General features: G+C 37.3%; 1 protein-coding gene across 42 annotated transcripts in view; it reads right to left on the bottom strand.

Moving 5' to 3' along the window:
• Positions 1 to 26,160, bottom strand: part of EYA4 (EYA transcriptional coactivator and phosphatase 4) — a 296,334-nt gene that overhangs the window by 108,710 nt on the left and 161,464 nt on the right. For 35 of the 42 annotated variants that reach the window (XR_002811047.2, XR_002811046.2, XM_070223904.1 and 32 more), the window contains exon 3: positions 13,698 to 13,747. The exons of the other annotated variants lie outside the window; for them this stretch is intronic. Coding sequence is in view for 33 of the 35 variants with exons in the window: in XM_070223904.1 (XP_070080005.1) it covers positions 13,698 to 13,747 (50 nt within the window). In the remaining 2 variants the exon portion in view is untranslated. The remainder of the gene's footprint in view (positions 1 to 13,697; positions 13,748 to 26,160) is intronic. 42 annotated transcript variants of the gene reach the window in all.

Below are 26,160 nucleotides of genomic sequence, written 5' to 3'. Positions count from 1 at the left end.
CATCTGATTTCTGACCTGAAGACAAGGCCCACATTTTGCACTGTCCTCTCTCTTTTCCAATTTTATTTAGCAGCCACTCAGCTGCTTTAATTAAATGGACCCTCAATGCAAGACCACAGGAGAAAGGACACAGCGAAGAACACAGTGTGAGAAATTTGGGCATATGTCATATGTGCAAGTAAAAGAAAGCAGTTCCAAAGACTTCCCAATACCTGTTTAGAGGACTAATAAGTAATAAATCAAGAAGAGGTTACCAATACGTAGAAGCCAACTATTTCTAATATTCCTTGAAGATCACTAGTTCCCACTATATGAAGAAAAAAAATCTTTATCATGAAGTAAAATTCAATTTTATAAAAATTCATGTGCCCCATATACCAAGAATTCATTCGCTGGAATGCAACAGATAGATTAGAAATGGAATGGAAAGAGTAAAAGGGCATTGAGCATATAGGAATTTGGGAAACAATTCTGAAACCTCGCATTGCTCTTCTTCCATTGTCAGGAAAAGGCCTTGAATTCCGGCTCTGGTGCTTATTGATTCTGCCTAAGCAGCACCTACAGTCAAATGCTGTTACTGGGACACTGACCTTGAGTCGTTTTTCTAAGGTATTGATGGGTTGTGCTCTGCTGCCTCTATTGTCACATGGATGCCCTTGTCCCAGTGTCAGGTGTCTATGAGAGTCATCACTGGGGTTAATTGTCAGAGACTACAGAGCAGAGCACTTTCCCAGCAAAGCTGAGCAACTCATTCTGGGCCCTCCGAAGGCTGGCTTCACTAGCATCATTTTCTATGCCTTGAATTTCTCAAACCTTTTGTACAAAGTCCAAGAGACACACACGGATTTCCTAGGACACAGAGTAGCCTCCTCGGACCACAACCAGCCGTCTACTGGGCACCTGGGGAGTGTCTGACATGCCAGGGAGTTTGGGGTCCTCACTGACTGGGGCTGCTACCGAGATTCGGAAGAACTCAGGTTCGGACAGTCTTGCAATGTGCTGGGCGGTCCTGCCTCACAGAGAACCGACTCTTCCAAGTGCCCCTCGGAGAAACACCAGGGGCTCACCACACACTGGGCAATCCAGCCATGTCCCACACACACCTCACCTGCTCTCTACACCACAGCTTATCATCATTGTTTCTCTTGAAAGCAAACAACAATAAATAATGAGAACACCTAGGATAATAACTACCCAAGAGCACATAAGCAGCACTGTGGACCGAGGAGGTGAGAGTCAGCGTGGGAGCTACAGCAGCCTGTTTGGTCTCCCGTTTGATGCCAGATACGATGCTCCCTTGTGAAGGCAGCTTTCTGCACTACAACAGCTGCTGCATGGAAGGCGTGGTGCATCTGCCTTGGCATTCTGCCAAACCACATGAATCGTTCTTTCCCGGGCACTAACATTATGGCTAACAACCCCATTATCGGGACTCTGGATCTTCCATCTGAACAATAACCGAAAATGAGAGAATGGGTAAGACGGGAGAGAGAAATAATACAAGATTACATCACTTCATGCAATAAGACTGAATGTGTTCTTGAAAAGATGGCATCATCGTTGAGACGTATGAAATTTCTACAAATTAATTCATGGCAGAATGCAACCAAGGAGCATCCAATTTAGGTCAAATCTATAAAAACAGAACAACTATTTCCTGAGCGATCTTTTGTTCCAAGGAGCATTTTCACATATTGCGATGCTTCACAGCTAAGAGAGCAATGCCCCATTATAAAAGTTGTCCTCAGACAGGAAGGAGAGGGAGAGAGAGAGAAGAAAACGGGGGGGATGGAGAAAGAGAGACTGATTCACTGGTACATTTCTATCTCAGAAACTTCGGTAAGGGCAGGATGATTTTAATGACAGTAACCATAAACTTCATCATGCAAACTAGGATTTTCTTAAAAGTGAAGTTTTTGTCTCTAACCAGAGGGGACAGTGTACAGCAGGCAGAAACTGGGACTGAACTTGGGGCGAGCTGCGACGCAGAGTCACCCCATTTCCTCCAGCAAACTCAGAAGCCTCTGTTAGATTTGACCCTGTTTACAAATGACATTTAAACCTTATTAGTTATTGCGCAGCATATCGTAGTGAGAATAATGTAGATAAAGACATGAAGAACTTCTCACCAAAAAAATGTAAAAAATAGCTGCTTATTTATTCACTCATTTGTTCACATAATAAATATTCATTGCTTTCTTACTATGTGCCAGGTACAGTGCTAGGTACCTGAACCGGATTTAAAAAAGTCCTACGTGATCCAGACACTTGAGTTGCTCCTATTAGTGGGAAAAAGAACGTAATCCTACAAAACCTCAGCTATTCAGAACCTTCAAGGAACGCTCATTAGGGTTTAGTGAAATTTTCTGTGCTACTGAAATGTATATCATCTTAAGCAATATCACATTTAAAATGGAATTGTTTTGTATAAAATAATTCTAAAACGTGTTATGATGCTAAACATAATGTAACTTTTACTTACAGAATCAAGGTGATGGACACTAATGAGAACCATTATCCTGTACTAAGGCATGCCATTGCCCTCAGGGATTCCTAAAGCACTCAGGGCTTTTAGCATTAATGCCAATGCATCCCACAGGACTAAGCGTTTTGCATTCTTACACTGATGTTTCATTATTTTTTTGTCTCCTTTATATTGTTAGACTGTCACTTGTCAATACCATCACTATGCCAATTTGTAATAAGAGCAGTCATTTAAATTCACCTAATATGTGGCAGGTACTCTCCAAGTTTTTTCGAAATATTCCTCCACTTAGTCCTTAAAATAACCCCATGGGGTACTATGGTATTATCCATTTGTCAGAGGAGGAAATGTGAAGCACTGAGAAGTGAAGTAGTTTGCAACAAGATCAAAGAGCTGGGATGTGAACTCAGGCAGGGTACCACGTGTGCCCACTATGCCATGTAAACATGCCTACATCCACCTTATTACACTATGAGCTTGAAACTTGAGAAAGATGTGTCAGGTAAGAGAAAACACACTCCGAGAGAGACCTGAGAGAAGCAAGCATGTAAGCTTGGGGGAGTCAACTCTATGATGCCCACATTTGTCATCAGGCTTTTTTCTTCCTCTGTAGTTCACAAATATGCCTGCGTGGGTGAAGTCTGTTAGATAAGTGAGTCTGCCAAGTTTGCAGAGCCTTGGAAGTTAATTATAATTACAATGAAGGCCTTTTTGTAATACAAGCTTAATTATCTTTCTTCCAACTATTCTTACATTGGATATTTTCTCATTAGAAATTTAGGTTTTTTTAGGAAAATACAGTTCAATTTTAGTTACATGAATTTTAAGAATATAAAGACAGTTACTTGGCACAGTAAGCATGGCAGAAAGACATCAAGTATCAGGTGATAGAAAGTCATAAACAGAGGAACAAGGAACCCATTCATCCATTGGCTTATTGAAAAGCAAAGGAGAACATTGTGTAGGTTGCTAAGACAACTGAGATGTGACGATTAAATGTGAGACAATGAGCAGAATCTGTGTACCTTTATGAATTAAATTTTTGGAATCCTTAGTAAGCCCTCATTTATATTTATGGCTGAAATTTTAAGAGCATTACTTACAAAAAAAAAAAGAAAAAGAAACAAACAAAATAGGCTTCAGGCTTTTGAGCTCTGCTAGTGAAGAAGCTTGAAGCCTGCATAGCAGGAGAGAGCCCTGTCATGGAGGACGTGTGTGGTGTGGCAAAGAGAGGTGTTCCTGGCTGTAGGTCAACCCCATCTTGTAGCAGTGATGGATGAGGTGCCTGTCAGAGACATTACCAATAAGTCAAGAAAAAATTATTTGCAACTGATTTATTAAAATTCCAAGTAAATATTTTCAAAATAGGGAAAGACTGAAAATAGATGTTTTTTCTAGAATGTTGCTATTTCAGATTTGAAAAACTGGGCTCACTCCATTTGAGCCACACTGTCCTCTGTTGCTTGAGCATGCCAGGCAGGCTTCCACAGAAGGCCTGCGTGCACTGGCTCCTCCCCACGGGAATGCACTTCCCCAGCCTTCTTCCTGGCTTATTCTCTCATTTCTTTCAAGCCTTAAGCATCATCCAATTTAAAATCACACCCTACTCCCCCCAGTACTCCTCATCTTCCCTTTGATTCCCTAGACTTGATCACTCTCTAACATCCTCCATTATCACGTCTACCATCCTCCATTACCACGTATGCTCCTGGTTTGTTCACTGAAGTATCTCTAGCACTCACACCTGTGCCTGCGTATGGTAGATGCCCAATAATTAATAACTTTAGGGAAAGAACTAGTGTTCCTACAAGTGAACTGCTGAAAAGAAAACTGTAAAATCCTCGTGTTTCTTCCCACCTTAGGTTGGCCCAACATAAAGGGGAATTCCCCAAAGCTTCCATGTTTTTACTCACATTGAATCTAAACTTTACACTATAGATACCCCAAGTCCAGAATAACCATGATTTATGCAGACCAGTAACTCCTAAGCAGACTATTGGCCAACAAAGTGTAAATTCATAGACCATCACTGCCTCCTCCATAACAATTTTAATTATTACTGTGATGCAACATAGAGTTTTGCCTTAGCTCCTCTGGTCCTCTGGATAAAAGTCCCTAAACAAATGTTACTTTACATCATGTGTTACTCCAACCAAATTAATTCAAAGCAGCTAATAGTCTCCAGAAAGACTGTTTCATATAAGTAACCATAAAGACTCAGGGGAACTCAGTTTACTGTAGGAGAGGCTGACCAGAAACACAGCCATTCTCTGGAATTCATCACTCATGCACGTGGGGAAATCAGGCATTTTCTCATCTTTGGAGAATAATGCAAGCTGTCAGAAAGAGACCAGATCCCTCCCAGTGCCACCATGCCTATTTCAAGTCAAATCTATTATTTCATTTATATATATATACACACACAGTCATGCACCGCTTAACAACGGGGATACGTTCTGAGAAATGGGTCTTTAGGTGATTGTGTCATTGCACAAATATCGTGGGGTGTACTTACACAAACCTAGATGGTAGAGCCTACTGCACACCTAGGCTCTATGGCACTACTCTTATGGGACCACCATCATATATGCGGTCCATTGTTGACCAAAATGGCGTTAAATGGCACATGAGTGTGTGTGTGTGTGTGTGTGTGTGTGTGTGTGTGTATCTGTTCTTAAAAAAAAAAAACAATAAACACATGATGTAGGAAATTTATAAAAATGTGTTTAAACCATGAAAAAAATAGTGTATAATGCTTTCCCCAAAATAAGCACCACTTGCTAGGCTCTCAAGCCTCTTAGGTCTCACAGCCGGTTTCCCCGCCTCCAGGCACCTGTGCCAGGGCTGACGGGTCAGCACAAGCACAATTTTCAACATGCTATTATCTCATCAGAAATCCACTGGTGATTTCTCAATGCTGAAAGACAAGTTGACAAAATTCCGAGTTTGAACTCCAGGATATTGATTGCTGATCATATTTCTTTAAGGGTGTTTGAGAGTTGGTTGTGAAAGAAAGTCCAAATCTAGACACTCTTTTTGGCAAAATTACCTTCAGAAAGGTAAATAATTCAAATTGCAGTTTCAAGTGTATTCATGAGACAATTATGTAACAACCGGATTAACCACAGGAAATGGAGAAAGCAGTTTATATTTAGACTGGTATGGAGAGCAGAAGAAAGACTGGGTCCATTGAATAGTAATCGGTCAGCTTGGGAATGGGTACAGGAAGGTCAAGAGTTGGAAGCAAGGTTTACAAAGAGGTGAATGGAGCTCTTCTGGCTTTGAAGTCTTGCTGCCACTCCACTTAAAGCTCTTGAGCAAGCTCTGCTTTGCAGATCACAGTTTGCAGCTGCCTGACCCATGAGATCGAGCTCCAAGTCTCCATAAGAGTGAAATGGGTAACCACTGAGTTACATCTAGTTAGGGAAGGGGAGAGGGGTATATGCTGGGTTATATAAAATGAGGGACTGGGGGAAGGTGTGTTGGGTAAAATAGGTGGGGAAGAGGCAGAAAGCAGAGGGACTTGCTGGGTTATCTGATCAGCATCCTTTTCTTGCAAGTTCTTCCAATTCCTGATTCATGTGCTCCCAGAGGTGGCTCCTGAAAGCCGCTCTGATACCATTCCCTTCCCTGGAAACGTGGAACTGAGATAAAGAAAAAGAGAGAGATTCTATAACATGGTACATAAAGAGGTAACAATTATAAAATCAGAAGCAGTGTCACATGGGCATTTTCTTCCTATTGTGGGGCCTGGAGGAAAAATAAGACAGATCAGCCAATCTTCATAGAGAGACATCAAGACACTGAAGCAGCTAAGCGGTGAGGACACAGGTGGCTAAGAGATGAACAGGAAGGGGGCCCAGGCTCCAGACCTTATGAGATCCAGCAACTCTCTCTTCTCAGTTTCTCTCAGATATCACACCCTTGTTTAAAAACAACAACAACAACAAAATAACAACAACAAACTCCCCTTTTCTATTTGAAGTGGCTCACATTGGTAACTGCAACTAATGAGTCTTAACTAAAATAACTAGGAATTCAAGCCAGTCACAATCTGTGCTAATTCACCTATTCTCCAGTCTCGTCTACTATTCCTCCACATGAATCAGGTGGGCTACTCAGCCTTCATAAAAGACACCAGTTTCTAGACCTTCTTCGTACCTCACTGTGGGTTCTCCTTCTCCCATTTCTTCAAGTCTTACCTCCTCTTTGACATTCAGCGATGGCCCTAAATCTTCCATGAAATTCTTCCTGACCACTGCAGCCCATAGTGCTCAGCACTCAAGTGCCCTCTAGCAGGATTATTCTCCTCTATCTCTCTAGTGAAATGAACTCATCTGTAGAACCACCAGATAAGTACTGCCTGAAAATAGACGCTCTCGGGTAGTCACAGAGTCCACAAATATCCTATGTGACTCCAACATCTATGTTGGAAATGGGGACAGGAGAAGGGAAGAATGAAAATCAAGGCTCCTATGTAACTGGTATATTTTTTTTCTGAACTCTATTTTCTATGACCCATGTTAGATTTGTGTACCATCACGCGCTGTATAGTGACGTTTTGGTCAATGATGGACCACATATATGACAGCGGTCCCAGAAGAATTAGCACCCTATAAGCTAGGTGTGAAGTAGGCTATACCACCTAGGTTTGTGTAAGCACACTCTATGATGTTCTCACAATGATGAAATACCTAACGATGCATTTCTCAGAATATGTCCCCGTCGTTAAGTGACACATGACTGTACTCTTATGTCAGTTTGGAACTAAAGAAAAATATGAAATAGGACTCAGTGAACATCGAACATACGAGAAGGTCAACAGGAGAGTGGAGAACAGGTAGCCCAGGTAATCCCTGACCTTTTGCGGACAGCAATTAGGCATGGATAGCATATGTCCTCGTTTTTACCTCTTGCAATTTTATTTTCAAGGTAATTTGTTCCTGCTTCTGTGTGTACTGCAAACATCTACTAATATTGTCTTTCTGATCAGCAAATGGGGTAATCCCAGATGGAAAGCATCAACAAGAAAGGCTCATCCAACAGCCTGGCAGAATAGAAAGGCAAAGTCTATACCCAAGGAAGCCACACGGGGATTTGTTGTCTTAATTCAGAAGTGAGCTGACCAGAGCCTGAACTTTCATGGTGGCAGTGGGAAAGGGCACGATAAAGAGGTTCAAAACATAGCAGAGAAAAATTAAATATAACTTGATGACCAGCAAGATTTGGGAAAGGAAAGGGAGGAATTAGTGAAAGATGACTTTCAAGTTCTGAGGCAGGACAACTGAGGGAATTATCACTGGAAAGAAAAGATCTTGGGCGAGGGAAAGAATAATTATAATTTTTTACAAGTGGAGTTTGAGATGGTGGAGAGAAATCCCTAAAAATGTTACATTAGGGATTTGAGATTACAAGAGACTTCCAGGAGATTTCCAGGAGAAATCGCAAGCTACATTTGTGTACTTGGATGTTATTCATTCGCTTCACAGGTGGGTGTTGCACGCCTGCAGTGTGCTAAGCCCTGTGCTGTATACTAATGATGCAGCAGTGGACCAAGGGAAGCAGACACGATCCCTAACCACGTGGAGCTCGGAGTGTAGGGCATGAAGCAGGCATCAGTCAAAGGAGGCAGCTCTGAAAGAGAAGCATAAGGTGTCATGAGGCCACGTGACAGTGGAACTGGACCAGTCAGCCAGCCAGCAGAGGCTTCCCTGAGGAAGAAGCACTGGGCAGAGATCTGAAGGATGAGTTAAAACCAAGGAGGTGAGCAAGGCTGGGAGGGGGAGGGGAGCGCAGAAGGAGCGTCAGCCTCTGTGGAAGGAGGAGCATGGGATCTCTGAAGGCAGACCTGCCCACAGGGACGCCTGACGAAACACAGGCCGGAGGAACAGAAATGGCCAGAGCAGCGAGGCACTGTGGGCCACGTCAAGAGAGGTGAACAGAGATTATACGTGGAAAAACATGAAATGAAAGGAAAGCAGAAAGATCAAGAATAAAACCTAGGGATGTGAAGACGGCGAAGAGCAGGCCAAAAACACACACTTGAGTGAGGGCATGTCAAGAGCAAGGCCCTTCCTCCCTCCAGCTGAGCCTACTCTTCTGTCTTCGAGGGCTTAAGGACCAGTCTTGTGCAGTTTTAAACAGACAATCAGCAAGTATTCTGTGAATAACAATGCTTGAGGGTCTCTGACATGTATTATTTTACTCTCATTGATTCATCTATGATGGCCAAGAAAGATAAATTACTGGAGTTCCCAATGAGCTATGGGAAAGGCCTCACTGGGCACATATATGATAAAGCATTTAAGAAGCAACCATCTGTTTTGAGACTGTTCCTTAATTCTGCAATTACCAATGATACCAGGGATTTAGCACATATCCCAATGAATATCTGAGGAAATCAGCTCACTGTGCTCCATGACCAAAATGGTCAAGACACCCCAGATACTGAGGACACAACTAACAGCAAAACAGAACCCATCATTCACTCTTCTTCAGAACCCCAGCCGCTTCCACACCTGCAGGAATCTATCAACACAGACCAGAAAAGGCAAAATGGATTCAGAAAACCTCCAGTGAGTGCTAGCCACAATGATGAAGAGACTGGAGATGTGTCCACATGAGGCCAGACTTTGAAATGAGACAAAACGCTCTCCAAATGGGGAAGAAAAAGAGTGAATCATAATATGACTCAGGTTAACTAAATCATTTTATACGTAGACAGTGTCTTGATCAGGGTCTTTCTCTTCAAATCCCCAAGCACAAGAATTAGCTCACACTCCTAGAATATCTATCAATCACCTATCATTTTCAGGGGAAGTATATAGTATAAGGTCAAAGAGGTGGATTTAGACAACCAGAAGGAATTAATTATTACTTTGCATTATAATTAGTAATTTTCTGGGTTCATTAGTCAAAAAGATAGTATATGACAATAACGTAACTAAATCCAAGAAACAGTTACCTAATTCCATGGGCTGTACAGCGAGATTGTGTTACTGAGAGAATCTACATTTATTGGAACCACATCCTGAAATTTTCAAGTTTGAGGAAATGAAACTTGGTAGGAATGATTTTTGATGCTTCTTGGAGACAGAATGTTGGGCGAGATGGACCTCTGATTTGACACAGGGAAATACTATGTGTGTTTTCCCCATGGGGCCTCAGCTTTCACAGCTATGAAAACCATACAGTATTTAATTTTTTGACAGGCAATTATATATAGATACACGTTTCAGACTTCTGGAAGTGCTGCAATCATTATCTTACTAACAAATAATCATGCACCACTGTGTAACCACGTATAACTTAATACCTTTAACATAATATTGTCAAATAATAACTATTTTCATGAGATGAATTAGTTGCATTTCTTAAACTTTTACACACAGATATTGAATAGATAAACTTCCTGAGGCTCACTTTAATATTAGATTATAAATTGAGACTAATTCCAACGCCTCTTTAAAAGCTGGACAGTCATTGCGCCTTTCTCTGGGTAACTGTTAGCACAGATGAGGCCAAGAAGACACAGCCCAGACCTCTGTTGATTTCAGGCAATCACTAAGTTCTTGGCAAACCCAACCTCTTCAACCAATGAAGCAAGGAAGAGCCCCTGGTCACCATCACCCACTCTCTTTTCACTCTCCACGTGGAAAAACCATTGTCTCCACTCATATGAGCATAAGTACTTCCTACATATTAATATTTTCCCTAGATCTCCTTACGTAATCTGCTGGCAGTCCTGTAGCCAGGATGAGATGAAGAAATAATAGGAAATAACTGGGATGATTCCTAGAAGTCACTTCACAGCCCAATTTCACCAAAATTTTTATTTCTCTTTACTCCATAATTATCAGAACTAGCATGAAACAAAGTTGCCTGACTTGAGTTTTATTTCATTTCTATGTTTGTGATCTCTTCTGGGTGAAAATGCTCTACTTGTTAGTGGCCCACAAAGGAAAAATAAATAGAAACAGAAGATCTCCAAGAAATCACGTGGGTGTTATGGGCTATTGAATATAGAAAAAAATCAACATAAAAACGATATTTCAGTTTATGTTTTAAGATGGCTTATCTAGTAACAGACTTAATTTAAAGTAAGGTAAAATATGAGAAAAATATGCATTTTAGTTTTCTCAAGTACCCATTTTATGGCTAACATTAGTTTTAGGAACAAAGGCCAACAATACAATATTCTGGACATGGTTAGCAACACAAAGGAAAGTAAAAATAATACATTTAAGAAATGTCAATTTTTATGAGAAGCAGATTATATCCTCTTCTATGATATCAAGTTCAATACAGTTTTTTGAAACTGAGAAAATACTATCCCCGATGTCTGACTTTTAGTATACACACGACATGATTTCTAAGAAGACATCTTGACCTTACTTATATGGCATGTGTTTGTAAATTCTCTTTTTCCAAATCTACCATCTGCAGCCCAAGCGTTTCTTTCCAAAAGAGGAATTAAGGCCAAGCGAGACAAAGAATTTGTGGATACACGTATGTCACTCCAAGAATTTTCCTGACAGTCTCCACACCCAATTTAATTACTTCCCTACTGTAAAAACACTTTCCATTCTGCATTCATTCTAATCTTTCCAATCCAAAACCAACACACTATAAAGCTAGCTAAATAAATGAAGGATACTAGCTTCAGGTTCCAAGTGAGGCAGCATTTTATAAGGCACTGGCTCTCCAGCTCGCATGCAGTTTATGCTGATACAGGATTTCATTTTGAGCTCAGTTCTTTACTTGAGATTTGTTTAGAATAGAATTACCTAGTCCCAGGTTTTAAATCTCAATCTGAGTCGATCTCTCTCTCTCTCTCTCACGCGCACACACACACACACACACAGAGTCAGGAAGAGATGGGAGGGAAGGAGAGAGGGAGGGGAGGATGGAGTGGAGGGAGAGGAATAGAGAGAGAGAATATATGAATGTTTGCAGTTCTTAATGAGCAAGAAAGAATGTACCCATATATATATAGGCTGAAGTAATGCTGCCCAGTGTCTGCAACAAAGGCATTTTGATGTGGGTTTTTTTTTTTTTTGATAGGTTATAAAAATTGAACCTCAGTACATGCATATAATAAATACTGTATTTGGGATTCCTTGACTTGTTGACTATTCACTAAGTTGTTGTATCCTTTTTGTGCAGAATGTTCTTTAGCATATTTTTATTCTCCTCTTGGTGTTCCATCATTGTATTCACCAAGTGTTGTTCTCGCACTCCCAGACCTAATATCTGTGAATAATTAGAGACTCTGAGAATAGCCACATCTTTCTGTTACAGACACTACTAGGGTGTGGAGACTGACCGTTGCACCACAAGTTAGGAGAGGAGACCAGCCACTGTGGAAATGTCTGCACAACACGGAAACAATAAACAATTACAAGTCATCTTGAAGGTCTTTCCATCTCAGATTTTAATAAATAAGGATTTTATTTTTTGATTTCACAAACTTTAGAGTCCTTAGAAATTAATTTGCCTAATTTTACCCATTTATGTTACAGATTAGGAAACTTTTAGAAGCACCTAATCCATGGTGACCTCTACTGGTTTCCAGGAACTCAAGATACTTTTCAACTGATATATAGGTTTTACATCATATTATAATAATACGTATAATATACACTATGAAATAATAAAATATATTTTAAATAGTCTTTCAAAAATAACCAGTATTTACCTTAAAAATAAAATTGTACTTTTAAGGCCATATGTGCTGGGATTTGCTAGATAAAAGAGAATGGTTCTGGGTTTAAATACATTGAGCTTTGAACTCACTGTTTCTTCTCTATTGACATCAGTTGTGAACACTGAATCAGTTTGGTGGCTTTCTGCTTGTCTAAAATTTATTTCAGCATAACACGATTTGTCCAAACCTCTTGAGTGGCCTCAAGGGTAAACATTTTGATATGATATATTAATAATAAGGACCATTATATTGTAGCTGCTTGCAGACGTTACATAATTACTTAAATAACAAGTCACGGGTAGGTCACTCATAGAGGTCAGCAAGATGATCAGGAAGAAAATGCCTACAAGGAATAGAGCTTAGGTCTTCTCTCCATCCATCCTGGAATCACTCTGCTTTGTAGGAAACAATTTAATGGTTCATCCATTTCCTAATGCTCCAATAAGCTAAAACTATTTGGTTCTATTTTGATACCTCATTATAAAGGACAAAGATCAAATGTCAAAAATCCTATATCATATGAAATACTTTTGATGATCCAAAAGAAACGACCATATAAAATCATTTTAGTGAAATATGTGTAGGAATTCATTATAGGAATATCATGCTACACAAAACAAGGGAAGAGTTACTGAAACTGTAATTGGACTCTGCATTACATATACTTGCTCTCCAAAGGGAAAATATGGTGGTCATTAGCATCCTACCTAGATCTGTATTGTTTGATATCACTCTATTCATCATATGCTGGAGCGAGTAGGATAAAATAACATCTCACCATTACATACAAATTTCTCAATGCAAGAGGTTAAGTTATATCATTAATATCATATTCTTTCTATTATTTATTATCATAATGGTATTCACAGTACCTTTAACTTATCCACTTAATTGAGGCCTGAATTTTGAAATGAAAATATGTACACCTAAAAAAAAATCTTTTGGGCATCTGGTCCAACCACAAGCAACTAAATGGTGCTGCATTCCTGTACCTCGTGGCCTGACCGCTTTAATTCCTCATTTCTACAGATTTTAAATAACCAAAAAGAAAATGCCAAGTTAATTTTGATGCTTCCAATTTGATAGCAGTCGAAAACTCCAGCAACGTTTGATAGAACAAAATAACTATTCTAGTTTTTTTTGGTAAACACAGATTTGAAAGTTATCCAGTTTCTGGCAAAATTTCGGATAGGAATATATTATAAGAAGAGATTAGAAAGAAAAACGAGGGTGGACATAAAATAATGAATGCTACGGGAATACGTTTTCAAGTATTTCTAGAGATATTTCTACTATTATTCTTTAAAGCTGATTTCCATCGGTGTTATTTTTATTAATACTATGCTTAACGGTACCCTAGCCAGTATAATAAATAATTCCCATAAAGATAAATTCTTAAAGACACTCAGTGTTTCAAATCACAGTTGTATCTGGAGCAGAACATCTTATTAGTTCTCCAAAGTTGCAATTTTTCGTAGTGGAGTCTTGCCCTTTCTTTTACTGTACCTGGAATTCTGAGGTTCCGAAGCATCTGACTCTGTGCAGGTTTTCTTTACCTGTAAGAAAACAGCACTAGTTATTTTCATATGAAAATACAACTTCCTCACTCAGGTTCACACACTTGTTAAACTTAAAGTGAATACGGCTCTGCTCACCAAGATCGCCATAAAACCCCGCCACATTTTACTGCAGCGGCGTGCGGTACTAAATAGCGTATTTCATTATTATCCCATGAACAGCTGCCAAAGGCACTTCCCTAGACTCCATTAGTATGTAAAATGTTCAGCTAAAATAGCTTGGGACCAGCTTAACCGGGAACAAAGAAACCAAAGAACCCGGTTTCCCACTTAGGAACTAGAAAGCCATACTGTTCTCAATTCACTAAGAAACGTTTTTCCAATTGATGCTGCTTCTGTCTCCCGCGAAAGCGCACGATAATAAACACCAGGTTCTGGGGGCAAAATGCAACATTAGCTAAAACATTCATATATTAATTTTCATTCTCTCAATACAGCGGCTGTATGTTTTATATATTTCTCAGCATATCAATTAAGTTTCGGCCTTGCTCACAGACTTCTCACATATATTTGCAGTATATTTTGCAGACTATATTTCAACTTTGTGGTTTTTAACCCACAAAAAGTAAAGAATGAAATTAACTTTTACTTCTAGGAAATGCTAGCCATTTAGCACAACAGGGTGTGATACATTCTCTAAAAAATGGTGAAGCTCAAATCCATTGCCTTCCACGATTTAACTCCAAGCACACATACTTATGTCTGGTTATTATGGTCTTAATGGTATATTATATACAAAGTAGACTTAATTTCAAAAATCCCTTAGAATATGGAGCATGAACAGTATACATTTACAAGCCTACTGTCATATACTCCAGGTGTTTATACTGCCAGCGTCTACCTATGCAGCCTACACAATCCAAGGTGGTGTACATTCTACTATGTAGCCTGCAAGTGAAAAATAAGTCCACTGAATATCCACCATGGGCACACACCATGGGTGTGAACCGCAGTATGAATGGCATCATTGAAGAGTTTTGGATTTTAAAGATACACCATTGTCTTTCCAGTTCACAAAGTAATTCTTTTCTCCTCTGACTCAGAAGAATGCTTAAAAAAGAAACACAAAAAAAACCCCTATACTTTCAAAAGTCTACGTATTTTGTTTTCAATTCTAAGCCTAGATGTTTTTATAACCTGGGAAATCAATTATTTGCTTGATTAACTGTCCTCTCTTTTGCATCCTGTGTTTACATTTATACAATAGGAAAATAAAACTGATGAGCAAAGAGATTACCATCCCTGCACTATTATGTAAGGTCTTCTATGTTCTCAACACGGGACTCAGCACCATGGATGGAACGGTGAAGAAATGTTTTCAAGAGTAAGTAGTTAAAAAAGAAAAGGAAAGGACAAAAAAGAATACCTTTCTTAAAATGCAAATGTGAAATTCACTACAAAACCCACAAAAGTCTTATGTCTATTAAAAATCTGTCCAAGGAAAATAATAACTAAAACAGGATACCAGAATAAACCCTTCTTTCCAACTGGGTCCTCCCGATGACTCATCACCAGAAATTATATGAACCACCCAATGAATAGTAGAAATCACCTCAAAGTGAATCACTTTCCTCAAGACTATGATGATGTGACTTTAGGCCTGACTGAAGAAGCTCAAGACCACACAGTAAACTAGACATATACTCCCAAGCAAGGCTCAGAACCAGACAAGCTTCTCGTGGTTTAAAAAAGAATGAATGTTTTTCTTTAATATCCATGGCATTAGAAAGCATCATTCTCCAAATAACTAACCAGAAAGTTCCGATTATTTTATTTTCCAAATAGTAATTGTGATGGCAGAGAACACATCTATTGGTTACTTTCTATCTAGTACCCACAGAGTTCCAGATTCATAGCTAATGCTTAATAAGTGCGTGATGAAAGACTGAAGTTGATGTAGATATTATTTTAGATATTTCAGAGCTATGCATTCTTCAAAGTAATTCTTGTTAGGGGTTTCATTCATTTGTCCATAGTCAAATGAGGAAAGGATAATATTGAGGATACCATGACTACTATAGGAGAGGTCTATACAGTGTATGGATGTTCAGAGGACCACCTACTCCAGCCCAAGGAAAATGGGATGGCAACAAAGGAAGTGGCTTCTTAACTGAGTCTTAAAGGATATGGGCCTCGAAGACTGACTTTGGAGAAGGTAGGTATTTCACCATGATGGAGTTTGCCAGAGGAACCATATTATGAAGACCGTATAAAGGATAAAGAATTTGGAATTTAACCTTTGGGCAAAGAAGATGTGTGAAGGGTTTTAAGAGACAGACAGTATAGAACATAGTGTGGAAGGGGGAAAAAGTGAGGGCTGAAGACAGCTAAGAGTCTAATGCAACAGAAGAGAAAGTGTAAGTTTCACGAAAGCAGAAATGGCACTGATCTTGTACATCACTATATCCCTAGCAGCGAGCAGATGCCCGTGCTATGGTCTGAATGTTTGTATCACCCTAGAATTCACGTGTTGAAATCCTAACCCCAAAGATTAGGAAGTGGAGCCTTTGGGAAGTACTTAGATCATGAGGGTGAAGCCTTTACAAATGGGATTAATGCTCTTATAAAAGAGACCTCAGAGCCCTTCCACTGTGTGAGGACAGAGTGGGAAGGTGCTGGCTATGAACCAGGGAGCAGCTCTCACCAGACACCACCACACTGTCACCTTGATCTTGAACTTCCCAGCCTCCAGAACCGTAAGAAATAAATTTCTGTTGTTTGTAAATTACCCAGTCTGCGGCATTTTGTTAGAGCAGTCCAAATGGACTAAGACACTCCCCATACCCTAGTTTACTGAGTGAATCATTCAATTCATTTGGGAGAGATGGTGAAGACCTGAATTAAGACAAGAGCCATGGGGGGAGAGAGCTGAAGGGACATTTTTGACAGACATTTCTCAGACAGAATTAGAAGAATATTATTGTTGATTGAAGCAAAGTATAATATGATCTGACCTTTTAATCTGTCCTTGACAAGAAATTTTAGTAATACCACAGACCAAGAAAACCAGTTAATTTATGACTTCTTTAAAATACTTCAAAACCCTATCTTATTTCTGAATCAATGGAGAAAAGTTAAATGAATCATTATGAAACTTACATGTTTATAGTTTCTTTGTCACAAAATTCAAAGCCAAATGGACATTTTTACCTAAATGCGGACACACCCTCCATTTGAGAGCTCAACAACACTTCATTAAATGGTGACTGCTGAAACATACATGCTATAGAAGAAAGAATATTGTTACAAAATATATAGAACCTTCTGTCTCCAATGACCATCAATTTAGTTGTGAATTTGTTTTGAATAAAGTCGAGAAAAACAAGCCAAGAAATGAGGCAGAATTTCATGCCCATAATTTAAACTCAAATTCTAGTTTTCATAACACACTCAAAGAGGTGGGCAAAAAATATGCCAAGAGGGAAAAGATCAATAGTGTTAAATGCATTTAACTGGCTGCATTAATGTGAATTTTAACCCTACCTAATGTTATAAAAGTACATGAAAATCAAAGTAAGATGAAAAAGAAATAGAAAGTTTAACTATTTTAAGAAAATAACTATTAGTATGTAATGAACACACAAATATCAAAACACTGAAATTTTTGAATGAATGAATAGCTAAAATTTCTATTGCTAAAATTTTTATTGCATCATAATAACGATAATTGCTGCCATTTATTAAGCAATTATTCTTTTCCACTCACTGTGCTGGACTCTGTATATACGTAATCTCATTTAATCTATTAAGACAGGTATGATGGATGAAATCCTCCTTTTACAGTGAGAAAACTAAGGCTCAAAGGGGTGAAATCGCTTGTCCAGTGTCCCACAGCTGGCACAAACAGGGACAGCGTTAGCACGGAATGCTATATATCAAGCCTTTCTTTCTCACCTATGATTTGCCAGTTGTTTTTATTAAGTTGTTTTAAAACTATAAGTTGGAACCAACATTCTGTGAAACAATTTTTAAAGAACCTACTAGTCACTTCTTGTAATACATCAGCCGTTAAACAAATCTTTTAAATTGGACTACTGATGGAACGAGTTTCAACCAAGCACTAGCAACACTGAAAGTCCCTAGAAGCAAAGTAAAATAGAGTTTTGAAGAAATTATCCAAATACCTCTAGCCTCCACCACCGCTACCAATATCCCCAAACTGCAAAACAAGTCAAATGCGAAAAATAACTTCTATCTTTTTGTTGTTGTTTTAGGTCTGAAATATTAGGATCTGCTCATTCAACAAGACTTTACTGAATGCCCTGAGTATACCAGGTGCCCATCCAGCCACGGAGATGAACTACACCCAAGCCGTCCGACACAGTAGCCACTAGCCACATTTGGCTATTCAGAACTTGAAACATGGCTAGTCTACACTGAGATGTGCTCTAAGAGTAAAAGGTACACTAAATTTCAAAGACTTAGTATGAAAAAAACCCAGAAAATATCTCAATATATATTTTGTGTGTGTGTGAGGAAGATTGGCCCTGAGCTAACGTCTGTGCCAGTCTTCCTCTATTTTAAGTGGGACGCCGCCACAGCGTGGCTTGACGAGTGGTGCTGTGTCTGTGCACAGGATCCGAACCCATGAACCCCAGGCAGCCAAAAGGGAGCACTTGAAATTGACTACTACACCACTGGCCAGCTCCAATATCTCAATAGCTTTTATGTTGAGAAATGAAATTTTATATATACTTGGGTAAATAAAATAATTTCTCCTGTTTCCTTTTACTCTTCTAACATAGCTACTAAAAATTTTAAAACACATATGTGGCTTGCACCATATTTCTGTTGAACAGCACTGACCTAGACCAACAAAACCAGGCCTGCACAACTCATGCATTCTACTGGAAGAAACATACAATAAATAAGAAAACAGGTAAGTAAAGAACATAACATCAGCAGGGGTAAATGTCAAGAGCGAATAAAGCAGAACAAAGGGGTAGACCAGACTGGTCAGCAATATTTCATTAATTAGACTATTATAAAAAACTCTTGCTCCTCTTTCACAATACCATTTCTTCTTCAAGTTCTTTAGGCTGTATGTACATGAAGGACATAAACTGCACTTTTTAACAAGAATCTGGGACTTGGTATTGAGAATAATTAATACTTTCAATGTATTAATATATAGGTACAAAATATATATACAAATATATGTACAAAACGCATGTACAAAATAAAATCTCTAGAATGTTTTGCATTTTGATCATGATATTAAAGGATAAAAATAATCTTAAATTTTTTCATATTTTCTGAACTCTAGGTGCTTTGAGAAACTTACAATCTGTTGAGGAAAAACAGAATTAACTCATAAAAAAATGCAAAGAAGAACAAGTTTCTTTTATCCAATCCACCATCTTCTAAAAAAGCTGGAACCAATTACCCCAATTATTTTCTACTTAATCTTGCTCTTTATAAATCCTGAAACATTGAAGATAATAAAAAAAATATATAAAGCATTGAATAATGGAAGAAGACATTTTAAAAGACATCTTTTGTAACTTCATTTTGTTTTGAAATGAACTTTAATGACAGTCTTAGAACATACTATATAGTGATAATAAAGGATCAATTTTGCAATTATAAATACAAGATGAAACTTCAGCAATGAAAGTTGGCTGATGTAATGAATAACATGTACATTTTTATTATATACAGTTTTATGGCTGGTATGTAAGACAATCTTTATTTCTTTACTGAACTCTATAGGAAATATAATGTAAGTTAGAGTTGAATGCATTACAGTTTAAGGAAAACAATGGATAAAAAGATATAAAAATAAAATTTGTTCCCAAAATGCAAATTATATTGTAGATTATTGCATGCAAAACTCTCTGTAAATACAGAAAAGTGATATGGAATTACTGTCAACAACAATAATTTAGATTGTAAGCCTTGGTTGTATTTCAAATGTGAATACGCTAAAATGTGAATCTGACTGAATATGCAATATTTTTACAAATACTGTAGGGTGTCAATGCCCAGAGTCTTGTATTAATGGACACTTTATAAAATGTATTTTATGACTGAGTTGGACAAAACTATTGTAAATAATTGCCTGATAGAGAATGAGTACCTAACTTTAAGTTCTGATTTAGAGAAAATAAGAGATTTCTTGAAATATCAATTGTTAGCTGACATTTTTCATATTTTCTAACACTTAGAAGTCAGTCATATTTGAATTTTAAATTGCATAATGTAATTAAAAAGAAATTTCTTGTAATTATTCTAGCTTTATTCTAATAACGTAAATTATGGTCTCATTTAATACATCTCAACCAGATAACTCTTTTTAACACATCTAATTTTTTTCAATTAGTTGAACCAACTGAGAGAGTTTGAAGGGTTTCCCCAGGTCACTCTGTTATCCAGTTAGCAGCATTAAATAAATATGAATTACAATATGTCTGTTTCTATTTTACTTTAAAATGCATACAGTAACATAACTAAGGGAAATATAAATGTGGGTATATGAATTAATCTAAACATTGAGTCAAAACAGTAATAGTTGAAATATTCAACAAAGCATAAAATTTTTACAACATAGGCGTTTGCCAAAAATTACTGTTTGTTTACTCAGAGCAGTGAAAGAAAATATATGTTCATTTTCTGAATATAAAATTTACAAATTAATACCACTCTAGAACTTAGCATAAGATGCAAACTTCAATGTGATAACCTATGATTATTTGTGCAGCCAAGTATTATAATTTATGTTAAGAAGATCAGCATAGAATTGGTCTGCTGCTCGTCTCATGCAGATACAAAGTTACAGAGACACTAAACTGGCGCCAACTAAAATGTCTCCACATTTCTCAACAAGACCTATTTCACATTTTCCGTGTATGTTACAATTCAATTCTTGACTTACAAAAACTCAAAGCACAAGAAATATCTTTGGAAGCCAAAGGTTGTCACATAGTGTCTTTAAAAATACCCATTTGTTTTAATATGCCCATGCACATTTGAGAGAATTTACTAAAAAATGAAAAACCACTTTGCCAAATGGTGATCAAAAAATTAAAGCCTTAGAGATAGACTCTGCAAAAATCTAATCACTAAATAATCTAAAACTATTTTTACAAAGTGTCATTCTTCCTTAGAAACAAAAATCTTGCAGCCAAAATTCATGCATTTCTGAAATCCTTTTCATGGAGTTAGGAAAGTTTCTTTACTCCTCCTTTTTCTTAGGATATCCCTTTTCCCCCTCTTTATCATTGCTTACCCAAGTTTCTCCCCGACAACGCCAAGTATCAGTTTCCAAATCCCACACTACCACTTATTCGCCAAAGAAGTGAGAGAACGCTACTGCATTACTGGAGGTCTGCGTCTGCTTCAGCTCAGAGAAAAATGGCTATAGCCCTTCTCTCACGTCTATACATAAAGCACGAAGATACAACTGACTACTCGGTTTGCAACTGCAACAGTAGACAAAATATACACACTAAGAACAGTAGAGTTGGAGGGTTACCAAATGAAAATCCACTACCAAAAACCTAGGGTAGGATTTCTTTTACCCGTCTAGTTTCGGACTGCCATGGGCAAGACCTTACTTGATTTCTGACCGTTGATGCAGGGGCCTTCCAGAACCCAGGTGTCGGGGAGGAAGGTTATACAAACTCACACACTGGGGAGGCAGTACCCTTTAAATGTAAAAAAATCCTATAGGTTATAAGTCTTCATCCACTACAACTGTCACACTAGCGTTCAAATTATTTGAGAGTTCACGGCAAGGCTGGATATATTTAAAAAGCAACTTAGTAACAACGACTCAGGGAAACAAAGCCATAATTATTTATGTACAGTTTATATGTCCTAAATCAAATGTCAAACCACATAAGCTTTTAAAATTCTGAAGCGCATTTTCTCCTTAATTATGCCATAGTCCTTTGTCACCTGCTATAAACTCCACATATACTGCATGAAATATTCAGGAAAATTTCAAACTCATTCTAATGGTGTGCTTTTTCATTATTACCCAACGGGGACCATATCAAAGGTAACACAGTACTTAAAATGCCACAAAAGGAACCATAAGATGCCGTAAGATATCATGTTACAGCTTACATGAAAGCCCTTCCATCAGCCCCCACCAAGTTTGGAAGCAAGACCAGATTGTTCAGCCCTAATACTTGCACAAATATGATAAATAAGTGCTAAAAGTTTTTTCTCACAAATATGCACTATAAACATCTAACAGATATTTACTCATATATCTTGGCTTCCTTTATACTTTTCGTTTACAAATTTCCTTGCAGTCCTGGATGTCACAAGACCGATGGTATTAAAACAACAAGAGAACAAAACGGAGTACCCATTCTAAACCAAGAACCAATACTTAATGAATATAACGTTAATTTGGTAGAATCCACTGCAATTAAATTCAAATTGCCGACTCTATTGTACATTTTCTCACTGAACCAGGAAAGAAGAATTCCGTCAGTATTAAATATCAAACTCTTCAGCTTTAGGTTTCCCTCCATTCAAGTGAAGATTTATGAATTCACACAAATAATGCTTTAAAAATAATCTTCAGAGTTGACCCTATTCCCCGAAACAGAGAAATCTTGCTAATGTTTTTGACAACATCTTCTACATCTTTCTGGGGGTTTTTTCCTTCCTTTTTTAGATATTGGAATGTTTTGGCCACAAGGTTAAGAAAAACTTGCCCATTTATCATGACCTGCCAAGCACAACAGGCCCCCAGACAATGCAGCCCTCCAACACTTAACAAATTCAGCTCATCTTAGTCATGAAACTTCAAAAGAATATGGCCACAGGCACAGATCAGCTTTCATTTGTTTTAAAGCATAAATATCAATCATTGTGTAACATATTCTAATTTACCTAACATTATTTGTTGATTAGATATAATTGATAACTAACCTTTTCAATTTGAACAATAATTAATATAGATAGTCTGGTTTATTAATGTATGTGTTAAATTTATATGTAATAATTTTGGTAAAAGTTTCTGTTAAAAATCTCTTATGTTTGAATACAACTATATACAAACTTTAAAAGATATTTTCAATGAATATATATAAAAACTCTCCTAATGTGCCCAAAGGTATCACAATAACACTTAAGGAAAATTGAGAAATTCTTTAAATTTAAAAACAAATTGATGGATAGAACATAAACAATAAAATGTTAAAGGCAATTTTAAATTGAGTAGTATATATCTGTATTTATTTGTAGATTAATCTGAAGATTAATTCATATATGATGTAAATATTTCTAGCAGGCATGTTGATAAAAGAAGTACATACCGATATATTTTCAAATTTTGTAAATTTTAAATTCTTGATTTTCCATTAAAATAGCAACTTTTATAGAGAGAAAGTTCTGTGGTGCTGGCATCAAATTATTTTTAAAATTAAACTATATAAAATAAGAAAAAATGTATTTGCAACATGTTGGATTTTAATCTGATATTTTTTACAATATTTTAGTAATAATTTGTTTTGAAATCTATTCTAAAATAGTTTTATATTAAATCTATCTTGCATAACCATTGTTATAAAAAGCTTATAAATCACTTTTCCTCAGGTTTTAATCCTAAAATGAAATTCTTTATTAGCAGAGTTAATAAAACACAGATTGTGGCATAATTTACACACTAAAAAATACAAATGATGCTATTCTGTTTGAGTAGATTTTCTATCAAAGGGAAGGAACATTTTGAATGACCTGCAAGTTAAGGGCATGAGACAAAATGGTTCCATGTGAAACACATTTCACACACACAAATATGTGTAAGAAGAAATAGCCCATTAACTGTGTAACTTCAAGTACAAACTAAGGTATTTATTACAAGCCTTTTTAAATGTAGAAATTGCTCCCTTAGACAGAAGTGAAATTTAATCAGGTAATTTTGCAATTTTTGTGTCCCTAAATATTTGTCTATCATAAAGAATGAAGTACCCTCTGCAGTCTCAGAGTAAAACGGATCCACACAGTGGCTAAACTCCAGGGTTAAAGAGAAAAGAAATTATAGAGAAGGTCTATCTGTAGTGAGGTCTCATCCTAGGTAAGCCTAATAAATAATTGAGATATACTTACGATTTTTTTCTTCTTTGACCTCAATTAAAATGGCTTTCTGCGAGCGGGTGCTGAGGACAATTTATCCTGGTTTCCTCAATACACACTTATGAAGTCATCTGGCTTTTGTATTTCTTCAACAGCTGCATTACCTTCAAAACTGCCTTGCCCCATTTCCCCAAAGCAAAATATCAGACTACCCCCCATATACACACCTTCCTTCTGCAGTGGTTACAAGCTCAAAAAGTCAGATCACACAATTTTGAAAATTCTAACAAAAATTGATAAAGAACTTGCAGGAGGAAAGAGAAAAATCAAAATAGAGATTAAAAAAAACTGGTCTCTCTCTCTCTCTCTCACCCTCTCTCTCTCTCCTCCCTCTCTCATGCCCGCCCTCTCCCTAAGAAGTTATAGCACAAAGTATTGTTTGGTTATTGGTATTTGCTTTTGTTGTCATTTTCGATAAGTAATATTTTAGTAACTCAGGAAACTTTTGGTGAAAAAACAAACACACAGAAAACAAAATAAGGTAGTGCAACATCATTATTCAATTACACAGGATTTCAGAAAAAAGTAACTGCAACTAAGAAAAGGAGTGGGGAATTAGATAGCTCAGACTGATGTTCAGTAGACCCTGGAAACCAAACGAAAACTTATCGGCTGTGAGAGTTCATCCTCCCTTCTTCAAACAGGTGCCCCAAACAGTCTAACTCTGCAGGAAATCAGCTTTCACAGACACTTAGAAAATACTTTCTCCTCCTGAATTTTTCTGAGAAGAATAATCAAATAATACCAGCATCGCAGGGCTTCCCTCAACTGTCTGGAATGAAAGAAATCTTTAAGGTACTGTAATTATGGTGACAGTTCACTCACATCTTAGCCCCTTGATGCCGCAAAGCAGCAATTCACACCTCCTTCCTAACGTCAAAGATACAAAAATATATTTAAGTAATTTAAACCAAAGCATGCCAAAGGCTTCCACATCAAGGTTTTAGATCAAAGCACGTGCTCAAGTGCACATCCAAAGGAAGGTAAAACCAGCTGGAAATGTAGGATTGTTTTCAAGAAGTTAAATTTAAATTTCATCTTACTATTATAGTTTTAGAAAAAAAATAAGTTTCCATAATAGAAGGAAATATTTGTTCCCTTAAAAAAATACAAAACACTTATCATTGAAATGACTACATTTGAAATTTAATAAAAATCCAAATTCGGCACAAAATTTCAAAACAAAAAAATTATCCAGAAAAAAAGCCTTTCGTTTAAATAACTGGTATTAATTTTTTAAATTGCACAGCATATGCTGATATAGGAAAAGTTCTTAAGACAACTATTAAAGTTTTCTAATAAAATGTAAGCTATTTATTATCAATTATTGTATTACCTGCATTTCTCTCAGCATTAATATAATGTAATCACAGTATTTGAATTTTGTGATTAAAGACAAAATGTATTTAAAAGTTTCAGCATTAGCAGATTAGAGATTTTCTATAGAGACCCAACTGACCTAATTGCTCAATTTTTATATATATACTTCTTCTATCATCCTTGTGCTAAAACTTAGAAAAATCCAAACTTATTTTCACTAATATTTTCCTCTGAGATACAACTGCAATACTCACCATGTTATGCGTGTGTTTTACCACATAACATCATAATGATGATAATTCTTTAGTCAAAAGTAAACACAACTTACCTCATTCAAAGTCCAAAAGCTTGAAACTCCTTCCAGTTTTATTTGGAAGTCAGTTTTATGTGTGTGTGAAGGTCAACAGCCAATAAATTCCCCTCTCCAGTGTCAGCAGAATGAAATCCAGTTCGAGGATTACAGAGCTCTCTGAGAGGTTTACAGTCTCTTAACCACATCCAGGTAGCCTTAAAAACACCTTGCTCCGGCATGAACCTTTGGGCTCCAGAAGCAGTCCAGTTATTTAGGTTAACTAGGAGGAGACGTGCAGAGTAAACACTCGTGGCCCCAACCAATGGCCTTCCACGCCCTTCTGTTTACAGTAAGATGACGTCATCAGGGGTCATCCCCATCAGCAGCTCCTGTCTTTCAGTGGGATCTAACATACACCTTTGATCCTGACTATCCCGGGCTGTCAACCTGCTGTCATGGTGACACACACACAACCCACTGGTGTCATTACTCGGAAAGTTAAACCCCTGCACGAAATTTTCTAAAAGTACATTTTACTTTAATTTTGTTTAAAGCAAAACATTTCTATAAAAGAAATAGCTCATGGCAAGTTAAGGATTGGTACTCATTTATTTAAGAATTAAATAAAGATTGGCATTCATTTAAAGTCCTCCAACTAACATTTTATGGGTTTTGTTCTCTTGTC

This window comes from Equus caballus, chromosome 10, assembly GCF_041296265.1.
Source record: "Equus caballus isolate H_3958 breed thoroughbred chromosome 10, TB-T2T, whole genome shotgun sequence".
Classification (NCBI taxonomy): domain Eukaryota; kingdom Metazoa; phylum Chordata; class Mammalia; order Perissodactyla; family Equidae; genus Equus; species Equus caballus.
This window is presented reverse-complemented; position numbering and strand designations above follow the sequence as displayed.